The sequence below is a fragment of the Neomonachus schauinslandi genome, chromosome X, assembly GCF_002201575.2.
Source record: "Neomonachus schauinslandi chromosome X, ASM220157v2, whole genome shotgun sequence".
In the NCBI taxonomy this organism is placed as follows: domain Eukaryota; kingdom Metazoa; phylum Chordata; class Mammalia; order Carnivora; family Phocidae; genus Neomonachus; species Neomonachus schauinslandi.
This window is the reverse complement of record NC_058419.1, coordinates 106,295,185-106,311,009: the sequence shown is the minus strand read 5'-3', so window position 1 is coordinate 106,311,009 and position 15,825 is coordinate 106,295,185. Positions and strand designations below refer to the sequence as shown.

General features: G+C 42.4%; 1 protein-coding gene across 1 annotated transcript in view; it reads right to left on the bottom strand.

Annotated features, from left to right (window-relative positions):
• PCYT1B (phosphate cytidylyltransferase 1B, choline) overlaps positions 1 to 15,825 on the bottom strand; it is a 109,519-nt gene that overhangs the window by 81,259 nt on the left and 12,435 nt on the right. Inside the window, exon 2 of the mRNA XM_021705676.1 lies at positions 1,686 to 1,785. Coding sequence (XP_021561351.1) covers positions 1,686 to 1,785 — 100 coding nt within the window. The remainder of the gene's footprint in view (positions 1 to 1,685; positions 1,786 to 15,825) is intronic.

Sequence of the window (15,825 nt, the reverse complement as noted above, 5' to 3'; positions counted from 1 at the left end):
CTTACAGTTATCTGTGTTGCGAGGTTGAACCCCTAAGCACACACATGCATATTATTTGGGGGTTTTATTTCATATTGGGTTGTCTCTTTAATTAGAGGTGTACCTTGGAGATATTGCAGGTTCATTTTCAGACCTCTGCAATAAAGCAAATACCACAATAAAACTAGTCAAGTGAATTTTTTGGTTTCCCAGTACATGTAAAAGTTATGTTTAGGGGCACCTGACTGGCTCAATTGGTAGAGCGTGTGACTCTTGATCTCAGGGGTGTAAGTTCAAGTCCCGAGACGGGTGTAGAGATTACTTAAAAAAAAAGTTATGTTTACACTATACTGTAGTATATTAAGCATGCAATAGCATTATATCTAAAAAAAACCCTCTATGTATATGCCTTAATTAAAAATAACACCTGATAGTAAAAAATGCTGTCATCTGAGGTTTCAGCAAGTCATAATCACTTATCACAGATCACCCTAACGAACAGAATAATGAAAAAGTTTGAACTCTTGCAAGAATGACCAAAGTGTGACAGAGACACAAAATGAGCGTATACTGTTGGAAAAATAGTGCCCGCTGACTTGTCCGACACAGGGTTACCACAAACCTTCAATCTGTAAAAACAAACAAACAAACAAACAAAACAAAAAAACCCCGCAGCATCTGCGAAGCACACTCAAGCAAAGTGCAATGAAACGAGGTATGCCCGAGCTCTTGGGATGGTCCTTCATAAGTCTTTTTCAATCTCTAGGCATCTCTGGTATAAAGGAGTTAATGAATCAACAAACGTCTAGCGTAGAGCCCAGGCTATTTAAGGCACCCTCGGAGAAACGTTTTTGTTTGTTTTTTTTTTTTTTAAAGGTTTTATTTATTTATTTGAGAGAGCGAGAATGAGAGAGAGGGAGAGAGAGCACATGAGAGGGGGGAGGGTCAGAGAGGAGCAGACTCCCCGCTGAGCAAGGAGCCTGATGTGGGACCCGATCCTGGGACTCCAGGATCATGACCTGAGCCAAAGGCAGTCGCTTAACCAACTCAGCCACCCAGGTGCCGCAGCGGAGAAACGTTTTTAAAAGGCATTAAAAATGATAATAATTATAATAGCCTAGGCTTGTATAAGCCTTCACAGTTTAAAAACTGCTTTGGTGTTTTGAACCAAATCTTGTCACCCCTGAAACCTTGTGAAGCAGGCAGGTATCAATGTTCGTACTGACACAAAAAGAAACAGATTCAGATCGTTCTCCTGACTTGCACAAAGTTGTAGAGCTAGGAGATGGCAGGGCTGGGGCTCCATTTCCTGCTCTATCTTTTACCTGCTTACTTTGGTTGGTCCAGTTTCTCAGTGTAGGTGTTTATCCTTCTTGCACTGTGCTATAAATCTCTAAATTCAACTCTCCGATTGAAAGTGCTCAAGTAATGATGGGCCTACTCTGCTACTTTATTTATTTTTTAAGATTTTATTTATTTATTTGACAGAGAGAGACATAGAGAAGGAACACAAACAGGGGGAGTGGGAGAGGGAGAAGCAGACTCCTCACCGAGCAGGGAGCCCGACGTGGGACTCGATCCCAGAACCCTGGGATCATGACCCGAGCCAAAGGCAGACACTTAACCGACTGAGCCACCCAGGTGCCCCTCTGCTACTTTAAAGGTCAGGACAGGGCCCACTCAGAGAACAAGAAGTACAGCCTCACCTGGTGTTCCTAAGCGGGCCTGAGCAATGGTCAATTTTTCATGGGGTGCTTGGCACTGGCAGCTGGTTTCATCGGCAAATGGGGCAGGTGCAGTCAGGGTCTAGAAGGGAAAAAGAGAAAGGGAATATAGTCTGACAAACTTTCCTTTGGCACAGTCTTCCCCTGAAGCCTTGTTTCTTTGGTGCAGAAGCAGAATATAGCCACTGAGTCTTTCAGAGAAATATTATACCATTAGAGATAAAAACAGGAACTTTGTCACTGAAACCTTTTTTTTTTTTTTTGACTGATGCTCAGAAATCATGAGAGTGCCGCACTCTCTACTATATGCCAGGTACCAGAGGAGGTACTCTCGATAGGTTCTCTCTTCTTGGTCCTGCAACAGCCTAGGATGGCTACATTCTCCTATCCTTCCATAATATAAGAGAATACCATCTCTATTTCACAGAAAAGGCAACTGAGGCTCCGCAGGATCACAAAATATGCTAAGTCATGCCCTTGGAAAGTCACAGTGCTCGGCTTTGAACATTTCACAACCACCCAGGGCAGACCGCAAAGCTTTAGACTTACCCACAGCCCGGGGTACTCGACGGGAAGAAATGCCATACTCAGAAGTGTGGCAGACATCACCCGTATTTCACACACACCAGCCTGGCCAATCACAAACTCGGACGTCACTTCAGCGCAAGGGCCAAAGCCATTATCCGTGCCCCGGGAGGACCTAAGGGCCCAGCCTTTCTGGCGGGCTGCAGATAAATGCTCCTGCGGTAGCTCCAACCGCCACGGCCATGGCCACGGCCACGGCCAGCTGGAGGCCCCGCCCCAGGCAGCCTGGGCTGGGGCTCTGGGGAGCGCTGGGAGAGAGATGTAGTCACTTGGAAGCCTGCCCAGGAAGTGGCTCCGCAGCCTTTAGTCAGCCTCTTAAAATGAAAACCTCCCTCTCTCCAGAGGAAGACAAAGGGAGTGGTGTTTTTGTAAACAGAGCAAGTGCAGTCCAGGGTTGTCCATGTGTCGTCTCGGAACTCTGGCATTATCGTGGGCATCACTCCATCAGCTCTGGTACTGTGAAAGCTGAAGGTGACTAGTCACTGTCCACAGTACTCCTAGTGCTGCGTGAATTGTTGCTCAGACACAGACACAGGTGTTCCTTAACTGGGGAAGACGACTGAAGAATGATGCACACGTTTGAAGAGGGGCCATGACCCACTTCTGCCAGTCATTTAGTCACTCACTCATTCATCAATCATTCATTCACTCATTCGACTGTATGTCAGGCGCGGTCTTAGAACTGGAGCTAGCAAGTAGGGGGAAGAGCAGTTCCAGTCGTGGAAGAGCCAGGGGCCCTTCTGCACTGCCAAGAAGCCGTCCTTGCCCCACCCCCACCCCCCTGCCCATTGTAGTACCTTCCGCCCTGGAAGCTGGAGTCCTGCCCCAGACTTGTTTGGAGACTTTCCAGTTGCCTGCGACTTTCTTAACCCCCACCTTCCTGTTCAGGGCTCCAAAAGTAAACCAAGACTGGGGACATGGGTTCAGGAAACGGGTCCGTTGTTGGTTCTTTTTCAGATCCAGTAAGGTGACCTCGTTGGTCAGGGTGGGCCAGAGCAGCATTTGTAATGTAGCCAAGGGGTGCAGTGAGAGGAACAGAGACTGTTCCCACAGACTGCGGTTCAAATCCTCTTACCAGTATTTACGGGCTGTGTGTTCTAATTTCGGTCAGAAGGGCCAAAAAGAACCAACTGTCCTTCAAGACATGAAGCTCAAGAGATGAAGGATTATTTTAAGTCTCTCCCAGCATAGAAATTGTGGGGGTGGGGGCGAGTAGGAAAGGTGCAGAGTCTGGCTCCAGCGTGCGGAGCACCTGGCTGCTTTCTGCACATGACTCTTTCTGTCCCACTCCCATTTACCCTATACCCATCCACTACACTCAAGTCTCTGCGGGCCTCTACTCCCCTATACCCAGCAGCTCACATGTGACAATTGGCCTCCCTTCCTAACACTCACTCATCAACTTCTCAGTCTTTCTGCCCCAGCTCCAGCCAACTTACTGCTTCTTCCCATGTTTCCCCATTCAAATTCCTAAGGGAGAATCAGACTGGCAGAGCTCATCTTTTCAAAGCAGGCCACAACCAGAATAGGCTGGCATCGAATCAGACACCCACCTGGGGCCCAAAGGCTGTGGCTGGTAAAGGGACAAGGAATGGCGAGGGAGGCCATGGGTGGCCTGTCTTTGCCCCTTTAGCACATGCTGTCTTCAGGACAAGAACTGTGTTTGACTTTGTATAATTTTAAAAGGGGCGCCTGGGTGGCTCAGTAGGCTGGGTGGTCGGCTCTTGATTTTGGCTCAAGTCATGATCTCATGGGTCATGGGATCGAGCCCCACCTCAGGTTCCCTTCTTAGCAGGAAGTTTGCTTGGAGATTCTCTCCCTCTGCCTCAACTCACATTCTCTCATTCTCTCTGTCTCTCAAATAAATAAATAAATCTTAAAAAAATAAGGGGCATGTGGGTGGCTCAGTCCAGTGAGTATCCGACTCTTAATTTCAGCTCAGGTCATAATCTCAGGGTTGTGAGATTGAGCCCCACATTGGGCTTCCCACTTAGTGGGGAGTCTGCTTGGGATTCTCTCTCCCTCTTCCTCTGCCCTCCCCACCAAAAAATAAATAAATAAATCTGTATAAATAAATAAATAAATGGATGAATGGATGGATAGATGTTCCTTAGTTGAAGTTGAATTTCATCTGTAAAATGGGTACCTATCTCACAGGGTTGTTGTAAAACAAAGAAATAACGTGTATAAAGTACCTGATAATCAATTGTGGCAATTATTATTTATGTTAGTATTTATTATTATATATAATATATAATACTATATATTATAATAATAGATAATGTAGTTTCCCCTAGAAACAAAGCAAACTGACTCATGAGTGAACTTTTAGGACACAACCTAAATAGGTAAATGGATTGGCAAATGGGGTTAGCTTTGATTAATGATTCATTAACCTTTAATATACATGGACAGTGAATCTTTTTCACATGATCTAAAATAAATTACTAGTTGGAGATCTTTTATGTGCTAGGTGCAAAGTTTATTGAAAAGATAAGGTGTTGCCATTTTCCAAGAAAGGTGTATTCTAGAGGGTGTGAAATCTGGTGAGTAAAGCAGAGACAGAGAAAGTTGTAAAGTAACGATAGTTACTCAAAGGTAAAGAAAAAGGTTTATATGCACTCTGTATTTTTTCTTAATTATTGTGGCCCAGAAGTAGGAAAAAGAAAGAAGCAAAGAGACTGAAGGTAGACAGAGTTCATAAATGAGCTATGTGTGCATGTGTACACATATGTCCTTGTGAGCATGTGATCATATTTAACAGCAGCTGACATGGAGAAGGGCTATTTCTTGGTATGAACAAGGCAGTGTGCTTGGAATGGGGAGAATGCAAATATTATTAATGAGCCATAGACTGTTGTGAACATTGCCAGAACATTGCCTTCCAAAATGAGGCAGATTACCCCCTCAGTTGAGAGTCAAGTTCTACATTCAGGAAGACCTTGGTTAAGGCCCAGCCACCAACAATCAGCCCTGTGACTTCAGCCAACATTTTTTCAGTCCAAACACCCCAGAATTCCTTCTCTGAGCCAGAACAAATCATTTGATTTACAAGGAATCTGAAGCTACTCGGAGGCTGTCTCCTCCACCTACAAGGGGCAAACCAACTGTAGGAAAATAAGAGTAAGATAACCAGAGGCTCCAGGGAGAGGCAGGGACTGGTCCAACCTGGACTCCAAGCTATATATAAATCTACATACCTACCTACCTACCTACCTACCTATCTATACCAGCCTGCTGAGGACCCAGGCCCCCATCTCTTCCTTACCATTTGCCAGACCTGGGATGGTTCCAGGGATCCTTTGGGTCTAAGCCCTAAGTAAGACATAAAACTGAGGCTCAATAATGTAACATAATAGCTCAATCTTTGAGTGCCTATATAGTGCCATGCAACCATCTACACACTAAGCACTTTAAATGTATTAGCTCATTGGCTTTTCCAACTCTGAGATAGATGCTGTCTCCACTGGACTCTACAGAACCTGTCTTCAACAGAGACACCAAATGGCAGCACGAAGTAACATCAGTGTTACATCCCTCAGACTCAGTTACCTTTCTGGCTCCCTTTGAACTGAGGAAACTCACAGGATTCTTAGACAATTAGGACGGGGGCCTCACAAAGGAGACAATGGACTTCTGGTAATTAGAGAAGGGGGGTGCAAACGATTAATTGAAAAAACCAAAGGACGGGACCATATGTTTCACCCAGATGTGGTGTACTAAGTCAAATGACTGACATACCATTACTGGCCAGCCACAGCTTAGACCCCACATCAGCCAGATCACATTGTTGAATGTTTCCTAACATCTGCTATGTATTTCATACGATGCTAGATGTTTGGAGGGTGCATAAGTACAAGAAAAATAAGAAAAGAAGGAACAGAATTAGCTCTGGGACAGCAATCCTCAAAGGTGAAGGGTGGCCTTTTTAGAATGGGAGGAGGTAGGAGTTTGAAAAGGCATATTCAATTTTCAGTAATTTCATACCCGGAAAAAAACCCTACCTTTTTAACATCCAAATCATAGAAATTAAGCCTCTGAACTGGTAGAGATCATCAGAGGCTAGACTATGCCCCCACCCATGTAGCCATATTCTAAATTCAGGGTTGGGGAGTCACATGAAATTTTTATGTTTAGCAGCAAAGACAAAGGATTTTAAAGGGTTAAGAAGCCCTGGCCCCCTGCCCTGAACCTCATATGTGCAAGGACCTTGCTAGACCACAGACTTGGAGCTCTACTGCAATTAAACTTCTTTCTACCTGACTTAGGGTTTCAGAACACCCAGTCACTGCATGTGAGTATGTTGCCTATTTATCATATAGGTTCTGGTAATGTCAACTGTAGTGTATCATACCAAAGCCATATTCCCATCATGCTTTTTTTTTTTTAAAGATTTATTTATTTGAGAGAGAGAGAGTGAGTGAGTGAGTGAGGGTGAGTAGGGGGAGGGGCAGAGGAAGAGAGAGAATCTCAAGAAGACTCCCCACTGAGCACAGAGCCTGATGCAGGGCATGGTCCCAGGACCCTTAGATCATGACCTGAGCTGAAATCAAGAGTCCGCCACTTAACCAATTAAGCCACCCAGGCACCCCAGCTATGCTTTTTAGAGGGAAAGACTTTAGATGTTGGGCATTTCATTTGCAGAATGTGTTCAATTAGACATTGTCAAATATTTACTTAAAAGCTATTAGACATTACATGGGGCACCTGGCTGGCTCAGCCGGAAGAGCAAGCAACTCTTGATCTTGGGGTCATGAGTTCAAGCCCAATACTGGGTGTAGAGATTGCTTAAATAAATAATTTTTTTAAAGAAAGCTATTAATAAGAGGAGGGAGAAGAACCATATGGTGCTCTCAATTGATGCAGAAAAAGCATTTGACAAAATACATCCTTTCCTGATTAAAACTCTTCAGAGTATAGGGATAGAGGGAACATTCCTCAAGTTCATAAAATCCATCTATGAAAAACCCACAGCGAATATCATCCTCAATGGGGAAAAGCTGAGAGCCTTTCCCTTAAGATCAGGAACATATCAAGGATGCCCACTCTCGCCACTATTGTTCAACATAGTACTATACGTCCTAGCAACAGCAATCAGACAATAAAAAGAAATAAAAGGTATTCAAATTGGCAAAGAAGTCAAACTCTCTCTTTTCGCAGACGACGTGATACTTTACGTAGAAAACCCAAAAGACTCCACCCCCAAATTACTAGAACTCATACAGCAACTCAGTAATGTGGCAGGATACAAAATCAATGCACAGAAATCAGTTGCTTTCTTATACACTAACAACGCAACTGTAGAAAGAGAAATTAGAGAAACGATTCCATTTACAATAGCACCAAAAACCCTAAGATACCTCGGAATAAACCTAACCAAAGAGGTAAAGGATCTACACTCTAGGAACTACAAAACACTCATGAAAGAAATTGAAGACGACACAAAAAGATGGAAAAACATTCCATGCTCATGGATCGGAAGAATAAACATTGTTAAAATGTCTATGCTACCCAGAGCAATCTATACCTTCAATGCCATCCCGATCAAAATTCCAATGACATTTTTCAAAGTGCTGGAACAAACAATCCTAAAATTTGTATGGAATCAGAAAAGACCCCGAATCGCCAAGGAAATGTGGAAAAAGAAAAACAAAGCTGGGGGCATCACGTTGCCCGATTTCAAGCTATATTACAAAGCAGTGATCACCAAGACAGCATGGTACTGGCACAAAAACAGACATACAGACCAATGGAACAGAATAGAGAACCCAGATATGGACCCTCAACTCTATGGTCAAATAATCTTGCACAAAGCAGGAAAAAAGACAGTCTCTCCAATAAATGGTGCTGGGAAAATTGGACAGCCACATGCAGAAGAATGAAACCCGACCATCTCTAACACCATACACAAAGATAAACTCAAAATGGATGAAAGACCTCAATGTGAGACAGGAATCCATCAAAATCCTAGAGAAGAACATAGGCAGTAACCTCTTTGACATTGCCCACAGCAACTTCTTTCAAGATACACCTCCAAAAGCTAGTGAAACAAAAGCAAAAATGAACTTTTGGGACTTCATCAAGATAAAAAGCTTCTGCACAACAAAGGAAACAGTCAACAAAACAAAGAGGCAACCCACAGAATGGGAGAAGATATTTGCAAATGACACTACAGATAAAGGGCTGGTATCTAAGATCTATAAAGAACTTCTCAAACTCAACGCCCAAAAAAACAAATAATCAAGTCAAAAAGTGGGCAGAAGATATGAAAAGACACTTCTCTGAAGAAGACATACAAATGGCTAACAGACACATGAAAAAATGTTCATCATCATTAGCCATCAGGGAAATCCAAATCAAAACCACACTGAGATACCACCTTATACCAGTTAGAATGGCAAAAATGGACAGGGAAAGAAACAACAAATGTTGGAGAGGTTGTGGAGAAAGGGGAACCCTCTTACACTATTGGTGGGAATGCAAGTTGGTACAGCCACTTTGGAAAACAGTGTGGAGGTTCCTCAAAAATTTAAAAATAGAGCTACCCTATGACCCGGCAATTGCACTCCTGGGTATTTACCCCAAAGACACAGATGTAGTGAAAAGAAGGGCCATATGCACCCCAATGTTCATAGGAGCAATGTCCGCAATAGCCAAACTGTGGAAAGAGCCGAGATGCCCTTCAACAGATGAAAGGATAAAGAAGATGTGGTCCATATATACAATGGCAGACGCTTAACCAACTGAGCCACACAGACATCCCCTATGCTAAGCTCCTCTTAACTGCAATAGGACAATCCACTCATACAGGCCTGAGTTCAAATCTTAGCTCCATTATTTAATATCCATTTGATTTTTTAAATATGATCTTTAAAAAACCGCTGGTCCTGGGGCTCAGTATGTTAAGCAGCCCACTCTTGATGTCAGCTCAGGTCATGATCTCAGGGTGGTGGGATCGAGTCCCCCTCCCCCCACTCCGCCCTCAGCAGGGAGTCTGCTTCTCTCCTTCTCCCTCTCTCTCTGCCCCCCACCCCCCTGCTCATGCGCTCTTACTCCCGCTTTCTCTCAAATAAATAAATAAATCTTTTTTAAAAATTGCTGCTCCTTAACCTAACCTTCAGTATCTTCACCTATAAAAGGGAGATAATTAAATGATCTACCTCATGAAGCTGTTGTAAGGAGTAAATGAAATGATGAATGTATGAGTAATATCTTCCTTCTATTTCTCCAGAATCCACTCTCTTCCGGACCCTTCTCTACTCTCCTCTGTATGGCTTCCTGTATGGACTGCACTAATGGGCTCCACTGCCTTTCTGTTTCACGTTGGGTGGGGTCCATGAGAAGTACGCAAAACACCAGAGGGCAGGGCAAGAGTGAGCTCAGGCTATCTTTCCCCTTGGCTTCCTCCCTGCTAGGAAGCAGTAGGTTATTTCTGTCCTCTTACCAAAATCCACAGTTTCCATTGAGAGGCCCCTCTTTATATAATGGGCTCTGCAAAGTTCTAGTAACCACCGTCTCCCCGACCCCTTCATGCCCTAACATTTCCAGGCCGAGGGTGCATACCATCTCTTGAGGTTTCCTGAAGCTCTGCCCACACCCTTGTAAATAGTCCCTTTTATTAAACCATTTTTCCTATTTCCCATTTAGAGTGAGCCGTCTGTCTCTCGGCAGGGCCTTGACTGATAGAGTATACATAATAGTATGGCTGCCAGGCTCAATAAATGTTCACTAGCAAACGTTGATGAGGCATGCTAGAAGCACAGTGATCAATTGAAAAGTGAATTACCCATAGTTAATAAAGTCATAACCATCTCAAGAACGTCTTCCAGTAGGAAAGAATTTTACAGCAACATGACGGCATTTTCATCAGGATTTGCAAAAGAGATGGGAACGGGACTTCAGAAAGAAGCAGGCGTTCTGCCTCAGGACTCACCAGCTTTAGAACTGCAAATTCAGAATTAGAAAAAGACATCACAAAATCGCAGCCCTCAGTGTCATTCTGTTAGGTTTGTATTTACCAGCTGCTGAACATAACTCTTAAGGCATGATTTTATTTGAGATCAGAATATGTTCATCTTCTGAAGAAAGGGAAGAAAAAGTAGATTTTATACCTGACCCTAGGCCCAACATATGTAAATCACTAGATTCTTGGACTGTGTCCGTGATTATGCAGAATCTCAGATCAGGCAGCTGCCGCAAAGCTTTGACAGATGCCAGTGGAATGGAGAAAAAGAACGCCTAGCACATGGCTCCGCACCAAGAAATATCTATTTTTCATCTAGCTAAGTATGGCAGGCACATATTATGAAGTAATAAGCACCATTAAAAACAGTAAGATACATACACACAGACAAGGAAAATTTTTAGGACTTTTCCTAGTGACAAAGCACTATGTGTAATATGTATACAGGTTATATGGTATATCATTTATGGTTAAAGAGAGAGAGAAATAGGTAACTGTGGAGGAAGAGTTTAGAACTGTACTGCCCAATGGGGTAGCCATTAGTCACATGTGCCTATTTAAACTCAAATTATATTTCGTGAAATTAATGAAATATAATTAAAAACTCAGTTTCTCAGTCACTCCAGCCACATTTTAAGCACTCAATAACCAAAGGTGGCTAGTGGCTGCTACTGTATTAGCACAGATATAGAACATTCCTACCATCACAGAAAGTTCTATTGGACAGCCCTGGCCTAGAAGGATACACAACAAATTAACTGGGGTTACCTCTGGGGAAGAAGACCACATTGGGAGAAGAGATGAAAGGATGTTTTCATTGTTTACTCCATTTAGGTCTGTTATTTTGTTTTATTTTTACATGAGAACACATTCATATAATTTATCTCCTTTTTTTTTTTAAAGATTTATTTATTTGAGAGAGTGAGAATGAGAGAGAGAGAGTACATGAAAGGGGGGAGGGTCAGAGGGAGAAGCAGACTCCCCGCTGAGCAGGGAGCCCGATGCGGGACTCGATCCCAGGACTCCGGGATCATGACCTGAGCCGAAGGCAGTCGCTTAACCAACTGAGCCACCCAGGCGCCCAATTTATCTAGTTTTAAAATAAAATTAAAGAAATATATCCTATCTTGGGAATTCAGAGATACAGGCAATTTAATCCAGGATCAGGTGTTCCAAATGTCAGAGAACATGACTAACAGGAAAACAGGAGTACTTTAAAAAATAAGAACTATATTTATAAACTGTTAAATGCTATTATTCTCAGGTATATGGAACATTTAAAACTCATCTGAGCTTTTAAAAACAATTTAAATGGTCTTCATAGTACCTACCTTCTATTCATTTTTCCAACATCCAACAAACACTCCTTGAGGGCTTGCTGTGTGCCAGGCACCGGTTTTAGGTTCTGAGGATACATCAGGGAACATAACAAGACCTGAAAAACCCTGCCTTTGTGATCCTTAAAGATAATGAACAACAAAAAAGAATGTGAAATGCATAATATGTTAAAAGGTGATAGTGCTTAGAAAAAATTAAAGCAAGGAAGGGGGATAAAAAATGTAGGGGGCTCGCCCATAAATAGGATAGCCAAGGGAGTTGATGTATGTGTCAAAATATAAAGGATCAACTGATCCAGGCAGAGAAAGAACATTCCAGGCAGAGGAAAAATCAAGTGCAAAGGCCCTGAGGCAGTAGCATGCCCAGCTTCTTCCAGGAATAACAAGAAGGCCAGTACGCCTGGAGGAAGTGAACAAAAAAAAAAGTAGTAGGAGATACAGCCAGAGAGGTGAGGTACAAAGAAAGAGATGGGAGACACCCAATGGTGTGGGGTTTTTAGGATGCTGTAAAGACTGGCTTTCACTGAGAAGATGGAAGCCATCAGAGTTGTGAACAGGGAGTAATATGATCGGAGTCTTAACAGGACCACCTGGCTGCTATGCTGAGGTTTAACTCTCAAAGGTCAAAAAGCAGAAGCAAGGAAACCACTAAGGTAACTGGTGTAATCATCAGGCAAGACTAGGTAGATGGAGGCTGGGGCCAGGGTGAGGTGGTGAGAAGTAGTCGGATTCTGGATAGATTTTGAATAAATAAAATTTGAAATTGATTGAATGTAGAATGTATAAGAACGAGAGGAGTCAAGATAACTGCAAAGTTACCAGCCCAAAGAACTAGAAAGATGGCATTGCCATTTCCTAACATGGGGAAGACACTGGCAGAGTAGGTTTGAGGGTGGGAGGGATAGGCTGGGGAAATCAAGAATTCCATTCTCACACATTTGGTTTGACATACATATTAGATCTCCCAGTGAAGACATCAGGTAGGTAGTTGGCTTTACAAGTCTGGAGTTGGGGACAGAGAACTAAGCTAGAGAAACAGGTTAAGAAACCACAGGCATATAAATGATATCTAAAGCCACTAGACTAGATTCATTCATTCAGCTCAGAGCATGAGTGCAGGCTGAGGCAAGGTCCTGGTTGTCTAATAAGGAGACATTGTGTATTTATGACCAACCTCCCCAGACTACTGCCAGCTCTAAGAAAATGGGGACTTGAACTGTCCTAGTCATTGCTATATCCCTAATTCCTAGGTCAGTACCTGGCAGACAGAAGGTTCTGGGTAAACATTTGTTGAATGGAGGAATTTAGAATCAATGGAGAGAATAATTACTGATAAAGAACTGGAGAGGGAATTATTGATAATGATTATTGATAACGATTAAGCTGAATAAGAAATACAGTTACCAGTATTTCCTATCTTTTTCTTATCATCATGATATATACTACAGAAAACTGGGGAAAATAAAGAAAAGCAAAACTCACCAATAATTCTACTTCCCAAATATAACCATTGTTAGCACTTTCTAGATTTCTTTTAGGGCTTTCTGATGTATTATGCATACATATTAACAACTTTGGAATCTTAACTACAGGGACAGTTTTTTCCATTCAGTATGTCAGGATTACTCTGTCATGTAGTCTTCAACTTCCTATTTTTAAGGGTGTTATCTGGTGGTTCCATACCCCATTTTTCCCTAGCCCTGAGCCTCAAATTCCCAAGCATGATCCTTTTAGGCAAGACAGTGAAAAGCAAGGGCATCATATCCCAAAGATAGGATGTTAAAATTAAAAAGACAGGAGGGAAGCAGCAGCACCTGACTTATCTGTTCATTTTTCTATTTTGAAAGTTTGCAAGTGGCACCAGAAAATACAATATAGGCGAAGGAAGTTGAATCGTGAAGGGAGAAGCCCTGGTTGGCCTGGAGGCAAGCGCTGGTTGGTGCAGGTCCTGAGAGGAGAGATTAGCACGTATCCCCAAATGAGACAGAACAGACCATGGTTAAATTGAGCGGTAAGATAAATGTGAAGATTAGCCCGTTCAATAAAGTCATTTCCTTTTCCAAAGGTTCTGGGTAACTGGTCACCCACTATGCTTAGCAGCCACCTCTGGGCTTGGCCCACCCAACACTAATGACATTGGGCTCCAGCAGGGTGTATGAGACCCAAGCTGCTCAAATGCACCAGCCGTGGCCACTTCATGACATCCCCCACCCTCTCAGGAATCAAGGCTTCTGCAAAATCACATCACTATTATTTTTAATAGACTTTATTTTTTAGAGAAGTTTCAGGTACACAGCAAAATGAGCAGAAGATACAAATTATTTCCCATTTAACTCACTAACTTTGATAGCTATAAGGCATTCCACTGAATAGAAAAAGCAGAATTTATTTAAATCTCTCTCTGTTGTTGAATATTAAGTTGTTTTACTAATATAAATAACATTCTAAACATAGTTCTGAACCTCTGATTATTTCCTTAGGATAGATGCCTAGGAACTGAATTACTTAGCCAAGGTATATGAACATTTTAAAGATAAATATTTGTAGGACATTGTAACATGTATCAGTAAATTAGCTTCTACAAAACCTGTCTCGTTTATACTCACATTACAGTGTATGAAAGCACCTAGCTTGCTGCCATCTCACCGGCTCTGAGTATTATCTTTGTAATTATAAATAGACCAAAAAATGGCATCACGCTGTTTCAATTTGCATTATTTTGATTACAAAAAAGATTGAACGTTTTTCAAATGTTTATTAGCCATTTGTATTTTCTTCTAAGAATAATCTGTCCTTGGCTCATTTTTCTATTGTTGAGGATGAGTATTTTGAAGTTAGTTAAAAGCAAAAGCAGAGCACAGTTTAAAAAATTATCTTAAATGTCTTGAAAAAAAATACATTTTCCAACTTTATCTAAAGTTCCCTCGTAAGAGGGCCATTTTTTAAACCCATGTGTGAACACCTGCATCTAGGTCAGACAAGAAATTACTGCCCTTCCAGTGACCAGAGATCAGAAATTGTATCATGTCCTAGGGATCCAGGCTTCCTTAACACACTGAGCACCCATAAGCTGTAAGCCCCCCACACCCATGTGCCATCTTCTGAAATGTACTGTAAATAATACTACATTTCACTTATTCTAAAATGTACGTTTTCTCCCACATTTTAACATCTCTGAGATTAGGAGAGGGTCTTACAAGAAATGTCTGAAAATCAGTGTCGGCAATTTTCTGACATTGTAACATCCTTGCAATGGGACTCTATCTCATAATTAATGGCATCTTAGATTCCTGAAATGCAGAGATGCTACTGGCAATAGAAAATAATCATTTTTACCTAGAGATTTAAAAATTCCAGACTCTAAATCAATTTTTCTTAGGCAACTGAGTTTAAGGAGTTTATACTGAATATCAGTAACAACCGTATATCTTATTCATATCCCATTCCTTCCCCAAAGGACTTGAGGTGACTTCAAAAAAATAAAATTTGTAAGTTTAATAGTTGCAAGATCTGGGCTGAGGGAGGAAATATGGTTTTCAACAAAAATCAGAGGCAAAATGAGCATCCAGGAATACCTATCCCGGTTCTCTACACTTCCGGCAGGTCACAAAAATGACTTGAAGCTCTCAGCAGTCGAAGCAAAGAGAAAGACAAAGTTAATATTGTCCGTAAGCAAAAAAACAAAATAGCTACTGAGGAGAAGCACAGCACTTCCTGATGCCGGATTTCATAGAAATTCCTCCAGCGGTGCTTCCATAAGGGACACGCTGGGGGATGCTCTGGAGTGGAACTAACATACTCAACACCACCACCCTGATAAAGAAAATCCTGTTTCTTTTTAAAGGTTTTATTTATTTATTTATTTATTTGAGAGAGAGAGAAAGAGTGCTCACAAGTTGGGGGGGGCGGGGAGGTGGGCAGAAGGAAAAGCAGACTCCCCGCTGAGCAGGGAGCCTGACTCGGGGCTTGACAGGAGCCCAGGATCACGACCTGAGCCAAAGGAAGATGCTTAACCGACTAAGCCACCCAGGCGCCCCAAGACAATCTTGTTTTTTACATTTGTCTCTGTGACACCCTCCACGCTAGGTGGAGCCTCAGAACCAAAAAGCTGTTCAAAAGAGCATTTCTACAAGAGGCCAAACATGCAGTCTGAAAATGTGGTCCTCTCCCTCACTGCTGGATCCAAGGACAAGATCTAGAATATGGAGACCATAATTCTGATGTGGGATGGGCAAGA